We start from the raw sequence: 16,869 nt of genomic DNA on the forward strand, positions 1-16,869 counted from the left end.
AGTTTCTGATTCTTTGGGCTCACTCACCTGCTAAAAGCTGGCACAATACACCATCAGGTTTCTGTTGTGTGTGTACATGATTGAACCGATAGTCTACGTAAAGAGTGGCTCAGACATCTCTTTGATGATTAGTTGGTGACAGATTTCTCCAGTTACTGCCAAACAGTTTTCAGTCCCTTGTGTTAAAAGCTGTGTTGTTTTTTCTGGAATTCCTATTTATGGTCAGATAAAAGGATTGTGGAGTAGAACAGTGGAGAAGTGAAGACGGCTTTGATCAGTCCAGAAAGCACATATTTAGCTTGGGGCTGATCTGAGAAGAGAAAGTGTTTGGTGTTTGCTATGATAGATTAGCACTGGATCGGTTTCATCACTATTTCATCTCTGCATTCTCTTCTTGTCCACAATTTGTATTCTAACTCAACAGAACATCAAACCTCGCTGTTGTAAATCACTCAAAAGCTGACAGCGTGACGTTCCAGTCACTCCCAAATGTTACGGGCGCCTATTATCATATCATTGTATAAGCTAATATCCATCTGTGATAGCGGCTGCTTCCACTAACCCCAAATTAGTTTGATGGATATAAGCTGTGATTAATATGAAAGCTGAGCTGTTGTTTTTCTTCTCAGTTCCTCCTTCCAGGCCGTACTTTCAGGTGGACATGGCAACACCTTGGGTGGCAGGGGAAAAGTACACCGTCACCTGTGTCGCCCCTGACGCAAAGCCCGAAGCTGAAGTCACACTTTATAAAGGTGAGTCACTCTTCAACTGTACTCAATGTGACAGAGATGGCCAGCCTGACAGGCTGGATGCAAAGGGCAGCAGCCTTTTTGATATTCCACATTCTGGGATCTCCATAGGTCACAACCTGCATATTAAAACATGAAAACATTGCAGACGATGAAATGCAAGTTGAGTAAAGATTTCTTATTTCATAGTCTTCGAGCGGCAGAGTTGAAATGAGCAGACTCTGTGTGGGAGGAAATAGCCTGAGCATTTGAATTTCCAATTTCCACCGACTTTACAATTGCATGTACAGTGAATGCATCACAACTTCCAAGTGGTTTACAAAAACAAACTGCACTTTCCTCATTTTCTGTGTTTCTGCCTGCTGCTGCCCAGTCACACCTATTATACTGTATGTGTCTGAGAAATACAGAGAGGGAGAGATGGTGTACTGTCTCCAGGTTTGAGCTGAGGTCTGAGATATACAGTATGTTGTTCTTGTTAAAATGTGCATCATAGTTTTGTTTTGCTCATATGTAATCACAACACTCGTTTTATTTTAAGACAGGTTGGGTTAATACTTTGACTTTCCCACCCACAGAAACACATCCCAACATACACATATTTATCATACTCCTGTATTTACCATTCAACACGAGAATAACACTGATGTTTCTGTCTCACGTGAACACTTTTACACACAGTATTCTCCCTTTTTGTGTGCTTCCCCCCATTGTGTCTTTCAGACGGAGTCGAGCTGACAGGTGCAGAGTCTTTCACCGTGTCTGGCTCAAAGGATAAGCTCCTGAACACGCATGCCGAAGTAACGTATGTGTTCGCCCGCCTGCCAGACTCATTCTCCTCACCCAACCAGCTCAATCTCTCCAAGTCTGTCTTTGTTACTTGTTTCCCTTGTTTTCACCCCAGCTCTTATTTTCTCCCTCTGTCTTAGTGAGTACAATGAATTTCAGCACACAGCGAACTGTTACTTGGCACTGTGCGATTGAATTAGCTTCTGTCAAATGCACAAAATTACATTCCAGTAGCGAGACCGATCGGATCCTCGCCGGTTTGCCAGGTGCCTATACATTAAACAGGGCCATAGATTACTTTAATCCTGCTTGTCTCCACTGTGTCAAAGATAATAACCCCTTGTCATATCCTGAGATAACATTGGTACTGAGGAGCTGCAACATTGTTCAGCTCTATTGCAGAGCAGCCAAGGTCTTAAGCAATATTGATGCTTCTTCCTCATATTCACACTGAGCGTACACAGCAGTGGGCCGTGTGTGATTGTTACGGTTGACATTGTGCTGTAATTTGATATAGGAGACAAACTGAAAGGCTCAGAATAAATTTACTACATTGCAGGGACTAGTGGATCTTTCTGTGTACATCACAAAATACATTTTTTGCACTATCGTCACATGGCTCCAGCAAATTGTCAGACACAGGGGTGGAAGGCAACTGGAAGGGTATTAACTCAAGTAATTCAATACAGTGAGAATTTGAGGTTCTTGTACTTAAACCTACTCAATTTCATACTATACCTCTATATGACCTACAAAGATTTCTCTTTAGAGAATATACAAACATATACAGTACAGCATCAGCAAAGACATACGATGTACTACCTTGTCCTCGGGCTGCCAAAATCCATACAAAATGAAAGAGCTCCCATTTTATGCTACTTGATACTTCTACTCCACCACATTTCACAGGCAAATATTGCACTTTTTTCCTGAACTACAGTTATGTGACAGTTGTAATATACTTACTAGCTACTCGTCCAATCGAATTGGCTTGTGACCCCTTTTAAAACATGGGTGTCTAGATTGAGAGGAGTCAACTTAGCAGGAGCGCCACGTTAGCCGAATAGCTCAGAGAGTTGACAGAGAATTGACCCTATTCACAAGGTGGCGATTTTGCTCTGTCATCTTGCTCAGGGTGGGGAAGTTTAAATTCTTTTAGATGTATAACTTCATTTTATAGAAATATAACTAAAAGGACAATAGATATCGAAAATCCCATCGGACATCGGGACATATTTCAAGGTCAAACAACTTGTCTTATAAGCAAAAAGCTACTGTCAGAAAACAGCAAATATTAGCATTCAACCACTTCCTAGCTAACAGTTAGCTCGGAAGCTAAAATTACTGCTTATAAATGTTATAGAATATGTTAAGAATGGTGTCAATTTGTAGCTAATGCTAATCTTAGCTAGGAAGTGGTTGTTTGCTAACATTACTGCTTATTAATGCTATAGAATATGATAAGAATGCCGTACATTTGTAGCTAATGATAATGCTAGCTAGGAAGTGGTTAAATGCTAACATTCCTGTTTATTAATGTGATAGAATATAAGAATGGCAAACATTTTTAGCTAATAGTAATGTTAGCTAGGACGTGGTTGAACGCTTCCAATAACTGTTGCCTGAGGGTGGCTAATGAGTTATCAAATATCGCTTTCCATTGTATTCTCAGTTACTGATCAATGTTTTCACTTTTGATGCTGTATTTTTAGACCTATCTGGCACCATAATTTCCTTCTGGATTAATAAAGTTCTATCTTATTTTATGTTGAAGCAATAAAATGATAACCTTTTTTCAGAATCTATGTTTAAACCAGTAATAACTGGAGCCCTGCAGTACAAAATTATATCAGCATTTCAGCTTATCGACCTGAACATGACAGAGGAAAATGGCCAGCATGTGAATATGAAATAGAGATCTCCACACTGTAACTTTATTCTACAGTATTATAATGACAATACAATGCCAAGTCTCCAACGCTATATTTACTTTTCATACACGAGCAGTCAAACATACCTAGCATAAACTAGCTATGTAGCATAATCTGCGCCAACTGGTTACTGAGGAGAAGTCTGTGTTGTTGACTACTGTAAGAGAAGCATGTCAAATGTGTCACTCTCTGTAGTACTTAACCACCAATCAAATGGAGACACCACCTTTTGGCACTGTATGTATAATTTTAGTATCACCAAATTTACTTGACAAACTACTATAGTAAACATATTTCTTCATCAGTACTTAAATTACTTAATGTAGTACTTCAACATGTAAGAAAGTAAATGATGTCACTCCTTTTTCCAGCACTGGCCAAGAACAACCATTATGTGATGTGTTAACTTCAGCACTGTATGTGTCTCATGTCTTTTATCCTTCTAATTTCTTCTGTCTGTCTGTTTCCTCTCAAAGGGTCACCGCTCTGAGCTCAGACAACGGGAGGCAGCTGGCATGTCACGCAAAGAACCTCGCCCTTTTCCGGCCCGTGGAGACCACAGTGACCATGAGCGTGTACTGTGAGTGTCTCAACCTGTCTGTAAACACACCGGGGTGATAGTCAACACCCCGTCTGTTTAAAAAGAAGGAAAAAAAAACACTATTGCGTACAAACACACTCAACCACACAGGAACCAAACCTTGAGGAGGCCCAAGGGTATCCGGTCTTATGTACTCAGTCTGTGTTAGCGGTCCAAGGAGAAACATTCAACCTGAAGGCAAACTCACACCTACTTGAAGACAACACGAGTGTGACTGCCTCCAGTTCACAAGGCTGACCCTGGTGGGCTGAGATTGATATGACTAAAGAAGGACGCTGTTTTCTTACTGTAAAACCACAAAGCAGAGTCCACAGTGGTGGGTGGCTGATAAAATCCTACACCAACTCTTGGTAAATCTGAATTAGTTTAGCTCCCTTTTATTGTTTTATTCAGTAATCTTAAAATAATTTGCACCCCAAGTCTTATTTTCCCAATGTTAAAGAAAACATACCCTTTGTTAGACCAACAGAGATGGATTATCACCATCTGCGAGGCTTCAAGTACTGAATTTTTTAGCGATATTATAATAACTAATACAGCGAGCTAAGGCCACCACAGTTAATAATGATGAATCCTGCAAAACTAAGCCGGCAACTTTTGTGCTCATCAGCTCAAATTAAATTTAGAATCCACTGAGGCAGGAGGCGAGGCACTTTCTGTTGCCTTTCTCTTTCATGTTATTATCACAAACCGCGTGACATTATATAATAAAACTGTTTCTGCGGCGCACAAAGGTGAGTTGACACACTTGCTGCCTCTGTCTCTCATTACATTTGGCTTTTCTTTTTCCTCCTATTTGGCAAGGCAACAATGAAAGCCATTGTTGTTGAATGCACAAACAGTGTGACACTGCAGCTACTGTTTTCTACAGTAGGTTTAGTATTTTCTACACTGTTGATCAGCTGAGGTAATTGATTGTTGCGGCCTTAGAGTCTACCCACCTGCTTCTCCAAGGCTTAAATCATGTTGTTGATTAAAGTGGAGCACGGCTGCTGACACATTTAGCAGCGAGCGCTCCCTCCAGATCAGCTGCCGTATTATCCACAGGCTGACTAGACACCTTAATGTTGTCTCTATCTATACTCCTCCGCGGCCGCTGTTTTAACAGTCGCCAATAACAGTGAGCACTCCTCCTTTACTCTCTGCCTCTCTGCTCTGTATTAAACAACATGGGCTCTGTGCTAAGTGCTAATGTTGCAGAACTCAGGACCACCGCTGCAGTCTTACTCAGCATGCCGGCCCATCAAAGCCAGCGCGGTGGCCATTTTCAGCCCGCCAGATTGTTAGCAAGGTGGCAATTTGTCACACTGGCCCAGGGTCTGCAGCCTGCTCTCTGAAACTGATTGCAGCAATAACAAAGGCCCGTCCTCCTCTATTTACTGCATGTATTTTATGCAAGCAGGCTGTAATTTATTCATATTTCACGTTGCCTTATTACTGTTTGAACATCTGTTATTTTTCTTTATGAACTGCGTCCAGCTCTCTGCTCCCTTAATGCTTAATGCTTTCATCAGATGTGGACCTCTTATCCCACAGTCATGTTGAGTGTGTCCAATTTATTGTCCCCATCTGAACAAATAGGGATGCTTCCCACTCGATTGCCCAGAGTGTCTCATCGCAGTGCTGGTTCTTTTTTATGTCATCCTATTGATGGTCATTCTATCCCCCTGTTTCCCTGACATCCCTTTTCTTCCCCCACCCTTTCCTTTTCAGTTTTCTGTCGCCCTCCTCGCCATTCCCCTTCGTCAAAGTCCATTTTTATTTTTGTCTCTCATTTCCCGGCAGTCCCGCCTCAGCCTCCAGTCATTGTAGGTCTGTCGAGAGAGGAAGTCAAAGCAGGGAGGACGCTCACGCTGGAGTGTGTGTCTCATGGTGGAAACCCCCTAGCCACTCTCCACTGGACCAAGGTAAAATCTTCTGCACCATCTGTTAAGGAGGCTTTGCAACACACTGTCACACTGGCAAGAATGAGCTATTTTAGGGGAAGAACTTGCAGTGTAAGTACCCCACTGTTTGTAGCTTCTGTACTTCATTGCCTGCACCATATGGGCCTGTGCAACTATTCCGGCTTTTTATTGACGTTGCCTTTTTCTTAAAATATGTGCTCATCTGTCTGTCAGAATGGAGAAGTTTTGTCCACGATTTGGGAGGAGGATGTCGCTGCAAGAAAATCCAGCAGTATCCTCAACCTGAAGATCACCCCCGTGGACAACCAGGTGGTGCTGTGCTGCGAGAGCGTCAATCTGGTGTCCTTATCCCCTCTGTCTGTCAGCCGCAGAATCACTGTGCTCTGTGAGTGAAAGTAAAGCTTAATGTAGTGCACAGCGCTGCAACACACACACACACACACACACACAAAGCCCTGGCAGGACTGGCAGCAATGGATTATTAAGGATATGGACATGAGGCAGAGGAATATAATAAGAGTCTTACCTCCAAAACCAATTCTTTTGCAGTCCCAGCATAAATTCCAATGCTAATATCATTAATGAAACTAATGGTTATTATGGCGGCGGCCCACATTCCCAGCCGCCTCCAGATTAAAATCACCGCATGCTCTTTCATAGCTGCTACACTAATTCAGCTGAATTGCTTCAATGCACAATCCTGAGGCGCTAAGGCTACACTTTGTGTGACTGTAACGCCCCATGGTTAATAGATTATACTTTTCTCTCTGAATTTAAAATGTTTGTTTCAGCAACAATAAAACATATACTGAATTAATATTCAGCAGGCATGGTGCGTCGAGTCTAACAATAGCCTGATTTCCACTACAGAGCCAGACAATGTAAGTCAGGGCTTTAAATGCTGCAGGATTGATGCACCTATTTTATGCAAATATGCTCTGAATTAGGATAGGTCCTTGCAGAATCTCTTGCTTATTCTACGTAAAGGTGGCTGAAGTTCTTTTTCTTCCCCAAGCCCCCACCAGGCCCCGGTGCCGTGCCTCCCAGTCATCCATTCAGGGATGTTGAAAACGAGCTTCTGACTGCCTGACTGCGCTCTAGGCGCTGGTAGAGGCTTGAGGGCAAAGAATATGTCTCACCGGTGTAATATGAATAAGCCTCTTTTACCTTACGGCTCCGGCGTAATTTCAACAGTTTTTGTGTGCGGCATGCACGAATGCATCCCCTCCTGGGTCTCATGTGGGACACACACCAAAACATATACGATTTACATACATGACCCCTCCTTCCACATGTCTGCCAGCTCGGTCCCCAGCCTTTATATCCCCCTGAAGGCTTTTTTTCAGCTGCATCAGTTTGCCCGCAGCAATTGTACCCCATCTCCCCCCGTGGTTAACACGGAGCAGACTTTAGAAACCACATTGAAAACCTCCAGAGAAAACAAGTTGCCACTCAAAGTGATTTTCCTTCTCGCCCTCTGTGTTTCACATCCCAAAATAGTCATGCTGCCGCTGTGATCAGAATAGGTAGCTGTTGAATGAACTATTCATTGGTGGAGATTTTTCCTGACTTGTTTTTGTATGTGTGTGTGCGTCAGTTGAGCCTGAAGAGGTGACACTGTTGGGTTCGTCCACGACCATCGAGGGGCAGGTCTTGAGTCTGAGCTGCATCGCCTCCTCCAGTAATCCCCCTGTGCAGATTCGCTGGTGGCTGGGCTACAAGGAGCTCAACGCTACCGCCGTCACTATGGAGGAGGTGAGACGACACGTCACAGCATAACCGCCGCACAAAGCTGAAATCTATCTGTCTAAGCAGGTAGACGAAAACAATGTCGGCAATAGACGGTGAGCACAAAGAGATATAATTGGAAATCATGCTGGTCACTTTAGAGACAGAGTGTGGTGTTTTGGTTGCTGTTTTTCTGAGCTGAAAAAAGGCGTAAGAGATAAAGTGCAAAAGCTTTGCCCTGAAGTCAAACTTGCCTGAAGGGAAGCAACAAAAACTTTGAAAATGCCTTCCATCAAATTAAAAGAGTCTTCAGTATGAAATGTGACCCCATGTGAACTTTTTTAGATGAAAGAAAGCGCTATGACCATGAGCTGCCTCTGAATAGGCCCGCTGCCGCTTTGCAAATGAATCAGCAGCTGATTCCATAAAGAGTATTCTGCTGCTCTTCTCCTCTTTTGTGTATGTTAATAAGATCAAAGTGAATAAAAGCTGACACAGAAGATGAGCGTTATTAAACAAGCTCTTTATTCATCTGGCAGCAGCATTTTCATTTGATCTTACACGAGGCACTCGGCGTGCTGCGTGTGAGCTTTAATGCATCTGAAACAGTGTGAGGTTAATGAAGACTGACGCTCCTGTCCACCGTCTTTGTTAGTCTTTCTGACTGTGGCTTTTACAGTAATCACCACAATAATAGCTTTAATAACCAGATGTGCTGCATAGGCATGACCACTATCAGGCAGGTGCACAATGACGCTTCGCTCAATTTATAACAGAGAGTCAGATGAATATGCTTATTTATCACAGACCATGCACAACATCAGTTATTACAGCGGCTAATTTGCCATCTGTATTCACCAAGACTAACCAGCGTGAGGTGTCTTTCTCTCTCTCTCTCCTAAGACTGAGAACGCAAGAGACCACGGCCGTCTGTCCCCAAACTGAACTTGTCATGTGTGCTCTCTGTCTGTAGGGAGAGAATGGTGGGATGACAACCATGTCCAACATGACCCACAGTGTCTCCCGGGAGGAGGACGGGCTCAAACTCACCTGTGAGGCTTTCAACAAGGGCACACACTTCTCCAAGACCCAGGTCACAACAGTCAGTGTCTATTGTGAGTGAGCTTTTTGAACTGTTGTATTTTTAGTTGAAATAACTTCAGGCATCAACAATCAGCGTGGAGAATTGCACTTTTATTTAGTTCCATTTGGATGCATCATGGTTCATCCTCGTTCATCCTGGTTCATGAGGAGTCAACTGTAATTATTATGCTGAATGTCAAAAACACAAAGAGGCAAACAGCTCTAGACAAATAAATTCCTGAGCAACTTTTAGAGAGACAGGAAATATAGGGAGAGGAGAGTGGGGGATGACGTGCAGCAAAGGGCTGAGGTCGGAGGCGAACCTGCGGCTGCTGCATTGAGGACTGTAGCCATGGTATACGAGGCGCTTGCTCTACCCTATGAGCTAAACCATCACCCCTACTTTTCAGGCCTGTTTTGTCATCCATCCATCCATCCATTCATTATCTATACCTCTTATCCCGTTGAGGGTCGCGTTAGGACTGGAGCCTATCCCAGCTGTCATTGGGCATTGGGTACACCCTGAACTGTCAATCACAGGGCTGACAACCTTTCACGCTCACAACTACAGGCATTGTAGAGTCACCAATGAACCTAACGAGCATGTCTTTGGACTGTGGGAGGAAGCCGGAGTAGACGGAGTGAACCCAGGAATGCACGGGGAGACATGCAGACTCCGCACAGGAAGGGATTCGAACCGGGATTCGAACTAGGAACCTCCTAGCTGTGAGGCGACAGCGTGCAGCCTCCTGTTTTGTCATATAGTGTAAAATCAAGTAAAAATCATCCTATCATTAACTGTATTGACTTCAGCTCTTTTCAAATGCAAGTGATGGTTGCCTAAATGCACTCTAAAGAGCTGGGATGTTTAACGTAATGGTAACTTAATGGTAACTAAATTGTGAAAATATGCCACCAAATATCAAACTTGTGTTGATCCTTTGACAACAGACCCCCCTCAGAAGATATGGCTCAATGCTCCTCCTCAAGACGTCCCCCTTCGCTCAGGGACCACGGCCCGCCTCACCTGCTTCTCCACTGGAGGGAATCCCACTGGGACCCTGACCTGGTTCAAGGTCAGTGTGTACTTTATATGCATGTGTGCCTGTTTTTGTGTGTTGAACGGTGTTCCGAAAGTGTTATATCCTTCCTCCTGACTCAGAATGGAAAGGTCGTGTCCCTTGCTCTGAAGCAGACGTCCTTTGATCGAGGCGTGGCTCAAGAGCTGGTCCTGGTCCTGACGGCGAGCGACAACATGGCGACCTACCGCTGTGATGCCAGAAATGAAGCAAAGGAGTCCATCTCTGCCCACACTAAGCTCATGGTTCACTGTGAGTCGTGCTGAACCTCTAACACAGCCTGGATTTCATTCCAGTCTAACTCAGCTGAGCTAAAAGCACAATAACAGATAACTGGATTTGTTATAAACCCGTTCACACAGATTCTCAGCAGCATCATTTTATACTCTTCCTCTTGATATTGTCAGGGAGTTACGATTGAGTTTTCTTGTTTACACTATGGTTGTCTAGTTCCAGCACTAAGTGTCAAGATCACAAGCAAACAGAGGGAGCTACGTCGGGGGCAGACGCTCATTCTGGAGTGCCAGGCTGGAAGCAGTAACCCAAAGGCCAGCATCTCTTGGATCTTGGGCGCACTCAGGTTTGGGAACACAGTGAATGGAGGGTTGTCAGCCCTGTGTGCTCACCTGTTGACCTGACGTCCTGGATGGGATTTGTGTCGTAGGTTCCAGGGAGAGGAGCAGCCGCCCGCGAAGGCTCACTTTGGTGGCGTGTCGGTCCTCAGCTCTCTGTCTCTCAATCTGACGTCACAGCATCACAACCAGAGGATCATTTGCCAGGCCTTCAGCTCCGTGTTAGCGGAGGGCGCTAACACATTCTTCAGACTTAATGTCCTTTGTAAGTAGAGCGGGAAATGTTTGTACATTTCTTTCTTCCTGGGTTTGTTTGTTTCCTTCTTTCTTCTTGGCGTCTGACCAAGAGATGCGGCTTGCATAAATCTTAAACGATGCATAATGATGATCTATGATGGTGCAGATTTAAGCTGCTTTACTGGTTGTACTTTTTGCACGGAAGTGTCAGCGTATTGTGCGTATGCGTGCGTGTGTTCTGTTTACTGGAAACCTTTGTTGTGATTTGTGGGTCTGTTGAGCTCTGCGGCAGTGTGTCCTAATTGTGCATTTGCTTTGCTGCATGGCCATGTTTGTCTTTGATGCCATTTCACAGGCAGCAGCCAGCCCGTGCTTCAAAGCGCGGTGCTGTGTACGAGCATGAAGGAATGTCACTGTGTGTTTGTGTGGAGCTGCAGTTGGACAACAGCACTGTCACTCGTCGTTTTAATGCCTGTCCCTCTCCCTCCCGCGCTGCCTTCCTCCCCCGTTGTCGAAGTATGTGAAGTTGGTTAGATCCGGTATTATTGGTGGGATGTCGGCTGGTTTGACTTTCATTAGTGTCTGTTACAGCTTTCATGCTCAACATGTTTTGTGTGTCATTGTGTTCTCCCTCGCTGGTTCTTGACATTCTGTGGGCCTGCGTTTGTATTTGTGCTTCTGCTTATGTTTTTTGGTGTAAGCCCGCCTTACTGCAGCAGTATAAGTGTGCCGTTTTGTGTGCTAGACCCACCAGAGTTCAGCCCAAAGCAGCCAACGCAGGTCCAGGTGGCGGAGGACGACATGGCAGCCATCCCACTGCTGGTCTCAGCTAACCCTGAGGAGGTTTCCTGCATTTGGCGGCACCGCAGGGAGAAGCTGGTCAAAGGTGATGCAGGGCGATGTGATGGCTCTATAAACCAGGTCCTAGTTGAGCTGAGCCAGCAAGTAAGCACTCAGCTCTGCCATTCAGGGTCTGAATAAAACATGGCAGGTTAGCCAGCATGGGACCCTGCCAAATGTGATTCTCATTATGGCTCTAATGTATGCAGTCTAAATGAGGATTGCTGTCTCTGTGAATACAACACAACGCTTCTAAAGCTGGCTTCTCCTCCAGGCCGGTGTCATCAGGGCCCTGCTGCACCCACTCTCTTTCTCTGTAAACTCTGTGCGCTCCATCATACGCAGCCCCCACCATTAAATGACCGTATCCTAAATGTTGAAGCACACCTACATTACATTTTGAGTGCTGTGGCGCAGGAGGTGTCGCTCACGCAGCCTATTGTTGGCTGGATGTGGGAATCCAGCCAGGCCAATCAATAATGCAGGATTAGATGTCACTTAGAGACCGGTGGCCAGAGGACATGCGGTTGATGAGCGTGTAATGAATACTTAATTCACCATTGGTTTACATGTGTGTGCGTGTGTGTGTGTGCGTGTGTTTATGTGTGTTTGTAAAAGAGGGGGATCTGCGCTACCACTGGTCAGACGACAACTCGCTGGAGATCGAGAATGTGACGAGGAAAGACGCCGGAGTTTACAATGTCCGGTGTTCAAACGACGAGGGGGCCAACCAGATCTCCATCATGCTGGATGTTCAGTGTAAGAAAGTGCACCCTCATCACATATGACACATGTATACCTGCAGCCACACTAATGTTGAGTGTGTTCAGGTTGCGGAGAATCTCTGCTCAATACTTTGGTGTTTTATGTTGAATGCTTTGTTCTCTCTGATCATAAAAACAAAATAAATCACATATTTTACCAAAGTAAAAAAATCTAATAACCATATCTCAGATCAGACCTATTTAATTGGCGGCCTGTGAGCCAAATTCAGCCCTTTAATGATTTCATTCTGGCTCTTTGATCATTTAGCATTGAAAGACTTACTTTATTTAAAAGCTTCAACTTAATAGGATGTTCGAGCCGAGGGATTTTAGGAGAGTCGAGATGAAAAAAACAGATTTTTAATGCAACATTGTGTTTATTTAAACAACAGCATACTTATCTATAAAGATTAAAATGTGCATTGTTATCAATGCACATAAAGTCTGAGCTGTATAAGACTTAAATGTTCTGCCTCTTGGAAATTCACTTTTTCCTAATTTGGCACTTCTGAAGAAGTAATTGGACCTGCTGTAGATGATGGTGCATATATTAAAGTAGACATAGATGGTGGCTGTTTGATGTGTTTTTATAGGTTTTTATACCTTGCCTACTTGAAAGTAAGTTTGATCATTAACAATATGGATTAATTATAGGACCCCAGAGCACCTACCAGAGGACAAATGGACGAAACAAAAAAACAGAACAAAACAGATAATTTATTTTACATTCTTACAATCCTTTCACATTTTGTTATCATAACATGCCATATTTGCAGGTATACCTGCAGGCCTTGACTCCAAGTCAACCACTCCATCTATCTCTGTTACACAGCCTTCGTCCTCTCAGTAAAGAGAAGGGGCAGATTTTTTTTGCGTTCACAGTAATTGTCAGTTTCGTGAATTTGATTTGAACCTGCCTGCTGCTTACGGCGTGTTCTTGAACTTGTGTAAAGATGCCTTAAAGTCAGATCCATCAGTGCCCCCACACACACTGACACACCCAAACTCAGACATTGACTTTCAGCTCCTGCACAGCAAACATGCCTCATTCATTAGGCCTCCATACAAGGCCGTGCACCCCCTCAGCTGCCCCAGGCCCAGCCTGGAGCTCCAGGCCCGCTGCCCCGATACTGATGATTTAATAATGGAAGTGTTGAAAATGTAGGTCTGCCCGCTCCGCCAAAGCCCATGGTACATGCCTAATGGATTCTGTCGTCCTGATCTGACTGGGCTTGACAGTTGTAGATATTCATTATGTATGGGGTATTGTAGTAGCTTTTATGGGTGGCGGTGTAGCCCACTTAACAATGTCGGTCTTGGTTAGCAGGCCATCATGGGTGGATCCCACCAACCCAGAGGTCTGGGTCTCTCTAGTGTTTTCCACCACTGTTCCTCAAGTGTGAACATAGGTTTAGACAAGTAGGCACTAATGGCCTTATTGTTGCAAGTACACGGCACCCGTGGGAAGAATAAAAAGCCTGTGAGGGAGAGGCTGATAAAGACAAGAAAAAGAGCAGGGAAGGAGGGATGATGTTATCAAGTGAGGGGGGGTTGGTCAGTCTGTAATAGTCCACATGAGGATATGCTGTTAGTGGGGGTCCTCTTGGGTCATACGACCAATTCTAAGTTTAGAGAAGCGTCTTTAATCCACAAACGTATAGAGAATGTAATGGCGTAGAATCTGAAACAGAGGCCAATTAAGACAGGGTCATGAATAAGTTCAAAGGCAAGCGAGTGTAAGGGTAATTACAGCAATGCAGCGTGCCTGTTTAATGGGTTGGCAAATGATTTGACCCGGGTTGGCATGGTAACCTTTGGTCCTGCCTTAACCTCGTCCTGTTTTCTTCCTATCAGATGCTCCCAGTGTCAAAGCAGAGAAAGACCCCGTGACTGTGAACCTGGGAGAAACAGCAGACCTGATATGTGTGGCAGATGCCAACCCCATTATATCTGGCATGTTCTCTTGGAAATTGCCGGTGAGGCTCAGATAAACACACACACACACACACAGAAACACAGTCATCCCCTGAATTATATTTCCTTTATCCGGCTCTTCCTTTCTATTATTTTACCCGTTCTCTCCGTTTATCACTGGCCTTTCTAAATGCACAGATGCACCATATTTCACCGGCTCTAACTATCCTTCCACCCCACCTCTCCCTGCTCCACACTCAGCCCAAATCCAGAAAAATAGCTTTCATTACTGCTGCGTGACTAAAGGGCACATTTGTCAATGTGGCGTGGTCTCTGTATCTACTGATGCCTTCTCCGGTCTAACCCACCCCCCGGCAGTACTGCGTGTCCCGCTTTCAACCTGCACAGCCCCCTCCTTTTTCTCCTCTCCCTCTGGCTCTCCAACCCTTGGCATTATCTCTCTCCGTCCTCAGAGCTCGCCCTCCCCATCCCCACCTCGAGCCCTGATTGTCTCCTGCTTAACTGTCTACCTGTCTTTTTCTCTCGCATATCCCCCCCCTACCCCCTACTCCAGCCCTCACCCAGAAGGAGGGGAGGGTGTGCATTGAGGGATAGCTGCTGTCTGCCGCTTATTCCCCCTCACTTTGTCTTCCGCAGGGGGAAGGGGAGGTGGAGAGGGGAGAGGAGACCCAGGAAGACGAATCTGGCCTTCTGACCATCCATGATGTGACTCAGGCTCATGCTGGGCTTTACCAGTGCACAGCCAATAACGGCATCGCACCCCCTGCCACTGTGGATGTGCAGCTGGTGGTGCAATGTGAGTTTGTAGGATTTATTTTTAGTGTCAGAGAGGAACAAAACCTACACGCAGACGTATTTGTGAGAACATGCACATGTTTTTGCTCTTGTCAATAAATACACGTGTACTTGTGCTGCTGTTTTGTGTCGTGTTTCTGCATGAATGAACCTCCAAGCCCCTCTTGTCTTGTGTAGTCAAACCAGAGCTGCAGAAAGGAGCCCAATGGACGAAGGTAGCAAGCAGGGGAGACGGCACAACTACAGCTGAGGTGGTGTGCCAGGCAGAAGGTATTCCTCGAGTCGACTTCTCTTGGGAGAAAAACGGTGTGCGCATGGACTTTGCAAATCCCAGGTCAGAGAAAAGGCTTATTCTACCTCTCTTCTTTCCATCCTTTCCACCATTAACTTCAGTGCTACTGTCAGCATTCGGTTACATATTGATGAATCCTCACAATTAAATTAGGCTTCCCCCCCAATATAATCTATTCTATTGCTATTTCCTGCTATTTCACCATTAAATCCAGATTTAGTGCATTTTATTCTCCGCTTCTCACTATGCAAATACCTGTTTAATGCTTCTTTGATGTGTGAAATTGGGTGACTTAGTGCAATCTGCAGGACATCACAATCCCTGCTTTCTGGCTGCTAAGGATTTATCTGTCTTTGTGTGCGTGTGTGTGTGTGTGTGTGTGTGTGTGTGTGTGTGTGTGCGGGGGGGTTCTGCAGGTATGAGGAGCGGACCGTGAGGGAGGGCTTCTTCCACACCAGCACAGTTCGAGTGGTGAATGTGAGTGCAGCCCTGGACTACGCCGTCTTCACATGCACGGCTCAGAACACGCTCGGGGAAGACAAGCTCGACATCCAGCTCGTCAGCACAAGTACTGAGTCTGTGTACATTTGTGTTTGTGTGTGTGTGTGTGTGTGTGTGTGTGTGTGTGTGTGTGTGTGTGTGTGTGTGTGTGTGTGTGTCTCTGGGTGAGCGAGTTTCTCTCCTTCATCCTTTGTCAATGTCCTGTGTAAACTATGCATCTTTAAACTTTCTCATGAGCCAAGAAAAACAATCCCGTCTCAGCGCTGAAGCTCAGCATTTTTCAGGTAATTTAATGGGACTTTTAATGATTAATTTGACTTCGTGCTTTGGAATGTACCTAAGTCATAAAGGAGAAAGAAGTTAGTTTTGAAACACAGTTATCGGTTATCTTGGACAGCAAGAAAATCAGTCAAACAATCAAGATTTATGTCACATGTAATCATATAAAAACCATTACAGTGAAATGTCTTCCCGTCAGTTCCTTCAATTGATGCTCCAACAACAGCGAGCACAGCATCAGAATTATCAGTCTGTGAGCAGGTCAGGTCTCCTCCTTATTTTCCTTCGGTCCATCAGACCAGAAGAGATTTAACGACGTCTCGGACTCTAGAATACAAACGTTTTAGTGACGTAAACAGAACATCTCAGCTGCCATCTCTCAGACTCTGGATTCAGGTATTTTAGGATTTTGCCAAGCCCCCAGAAACAATGAACATCACATCTTACGGTATGCGGCGGAATGTGATGCAGGTACAGAGGCCATACTTTCCACCATCTAAAGGCCATTGGTGAGGAAGATGAGTGGCGGACATGTGGATGATGAGCCAGGAGCCGCAGCTGCTGTTTAATCCCTCCACGGTTACCTTGGTTGTTGCTCCGATGTTCAGGTGGATGCAGAGATCCACTTCTTCTATGATATTTACGTTGTTAAACCTGGTCTGATGCAGACAATCTCATTAATATCCAGTGTTAATCAAAGGTACAAAAAGGTAAAAAATAAACATTAAGCCGTCCCTCCAGGATTTGCGGGCGTTTTCTGTGATTGTTGCGGCCAAAAAATTTCTGA

At 44.8% G+C, this 16,869-nt stretch overlaps 1 protein-coding gene across 1 annotated transcript in view; it reads left to right on the top strand.

Annotated features, from left to right (window-relative positions):
* The window catches only part of nphs1 (NPHS1 adhesion molecule, nephrin), a 37,221-nt gene that overhangs the window by 12,880 nt on the left and 7,472 nt on the right, over positions 1–16,869 (top strand). The window contains 17 exon segments of the mRNA XM_069656991.1: positions 630–752; positions 1,473–1,554; positions 3,946–4,049; positions 5,856–5,977; positions 6,191–6,362; positions 7,575–7,732; positions 8,679–8,820; positions 9,740–9,864; positions 9,951–10,119; positions 10,318–10,447; positions 10,532–10,704; positions 11,422–11,562; positions 12,135–12,275; positions 14,135–14,256; positions 14,852–15,011; positions 15,188–15,344; positions 15,719–15,870. Coding sequence (XP_069513092.1) covers positions 630–752; positions 1,473–1,554; positions 3,946–4,049; positions 5,856–5,977; positions 6,191–6,362; positions 7,575–7,732; positions 8,679–8,820; positions 9,740–9,864; positions 9,951–10,119; positions 10,318–10,447; positions 10,532–10,704; positions 11,422–11,562; positions 12,135–12,275; positions 14,135–14,256; positions 14,852–15,011; positions 15,188–15,344; positions 15,719–15,870 — 2,373 coding nt within the window.

This window comes from Semicossyphus pulcher, unplaced genomic scaffold, assembly GCF_022749685.1.
Source record: "Semicossyphus pulcher isolate SPU_LCO1_2020_fin unplaced genomic scaffold, fSemPul1.0.p SCAF_9, whole genome shotgun sequence".
Classification (NCBI taxonomy): Eukaryota; Metazoa; Chordata; class Actinopteri; order Labriformes; family Labridae; genus Semicossyphus; species Semicossyphus pulcher.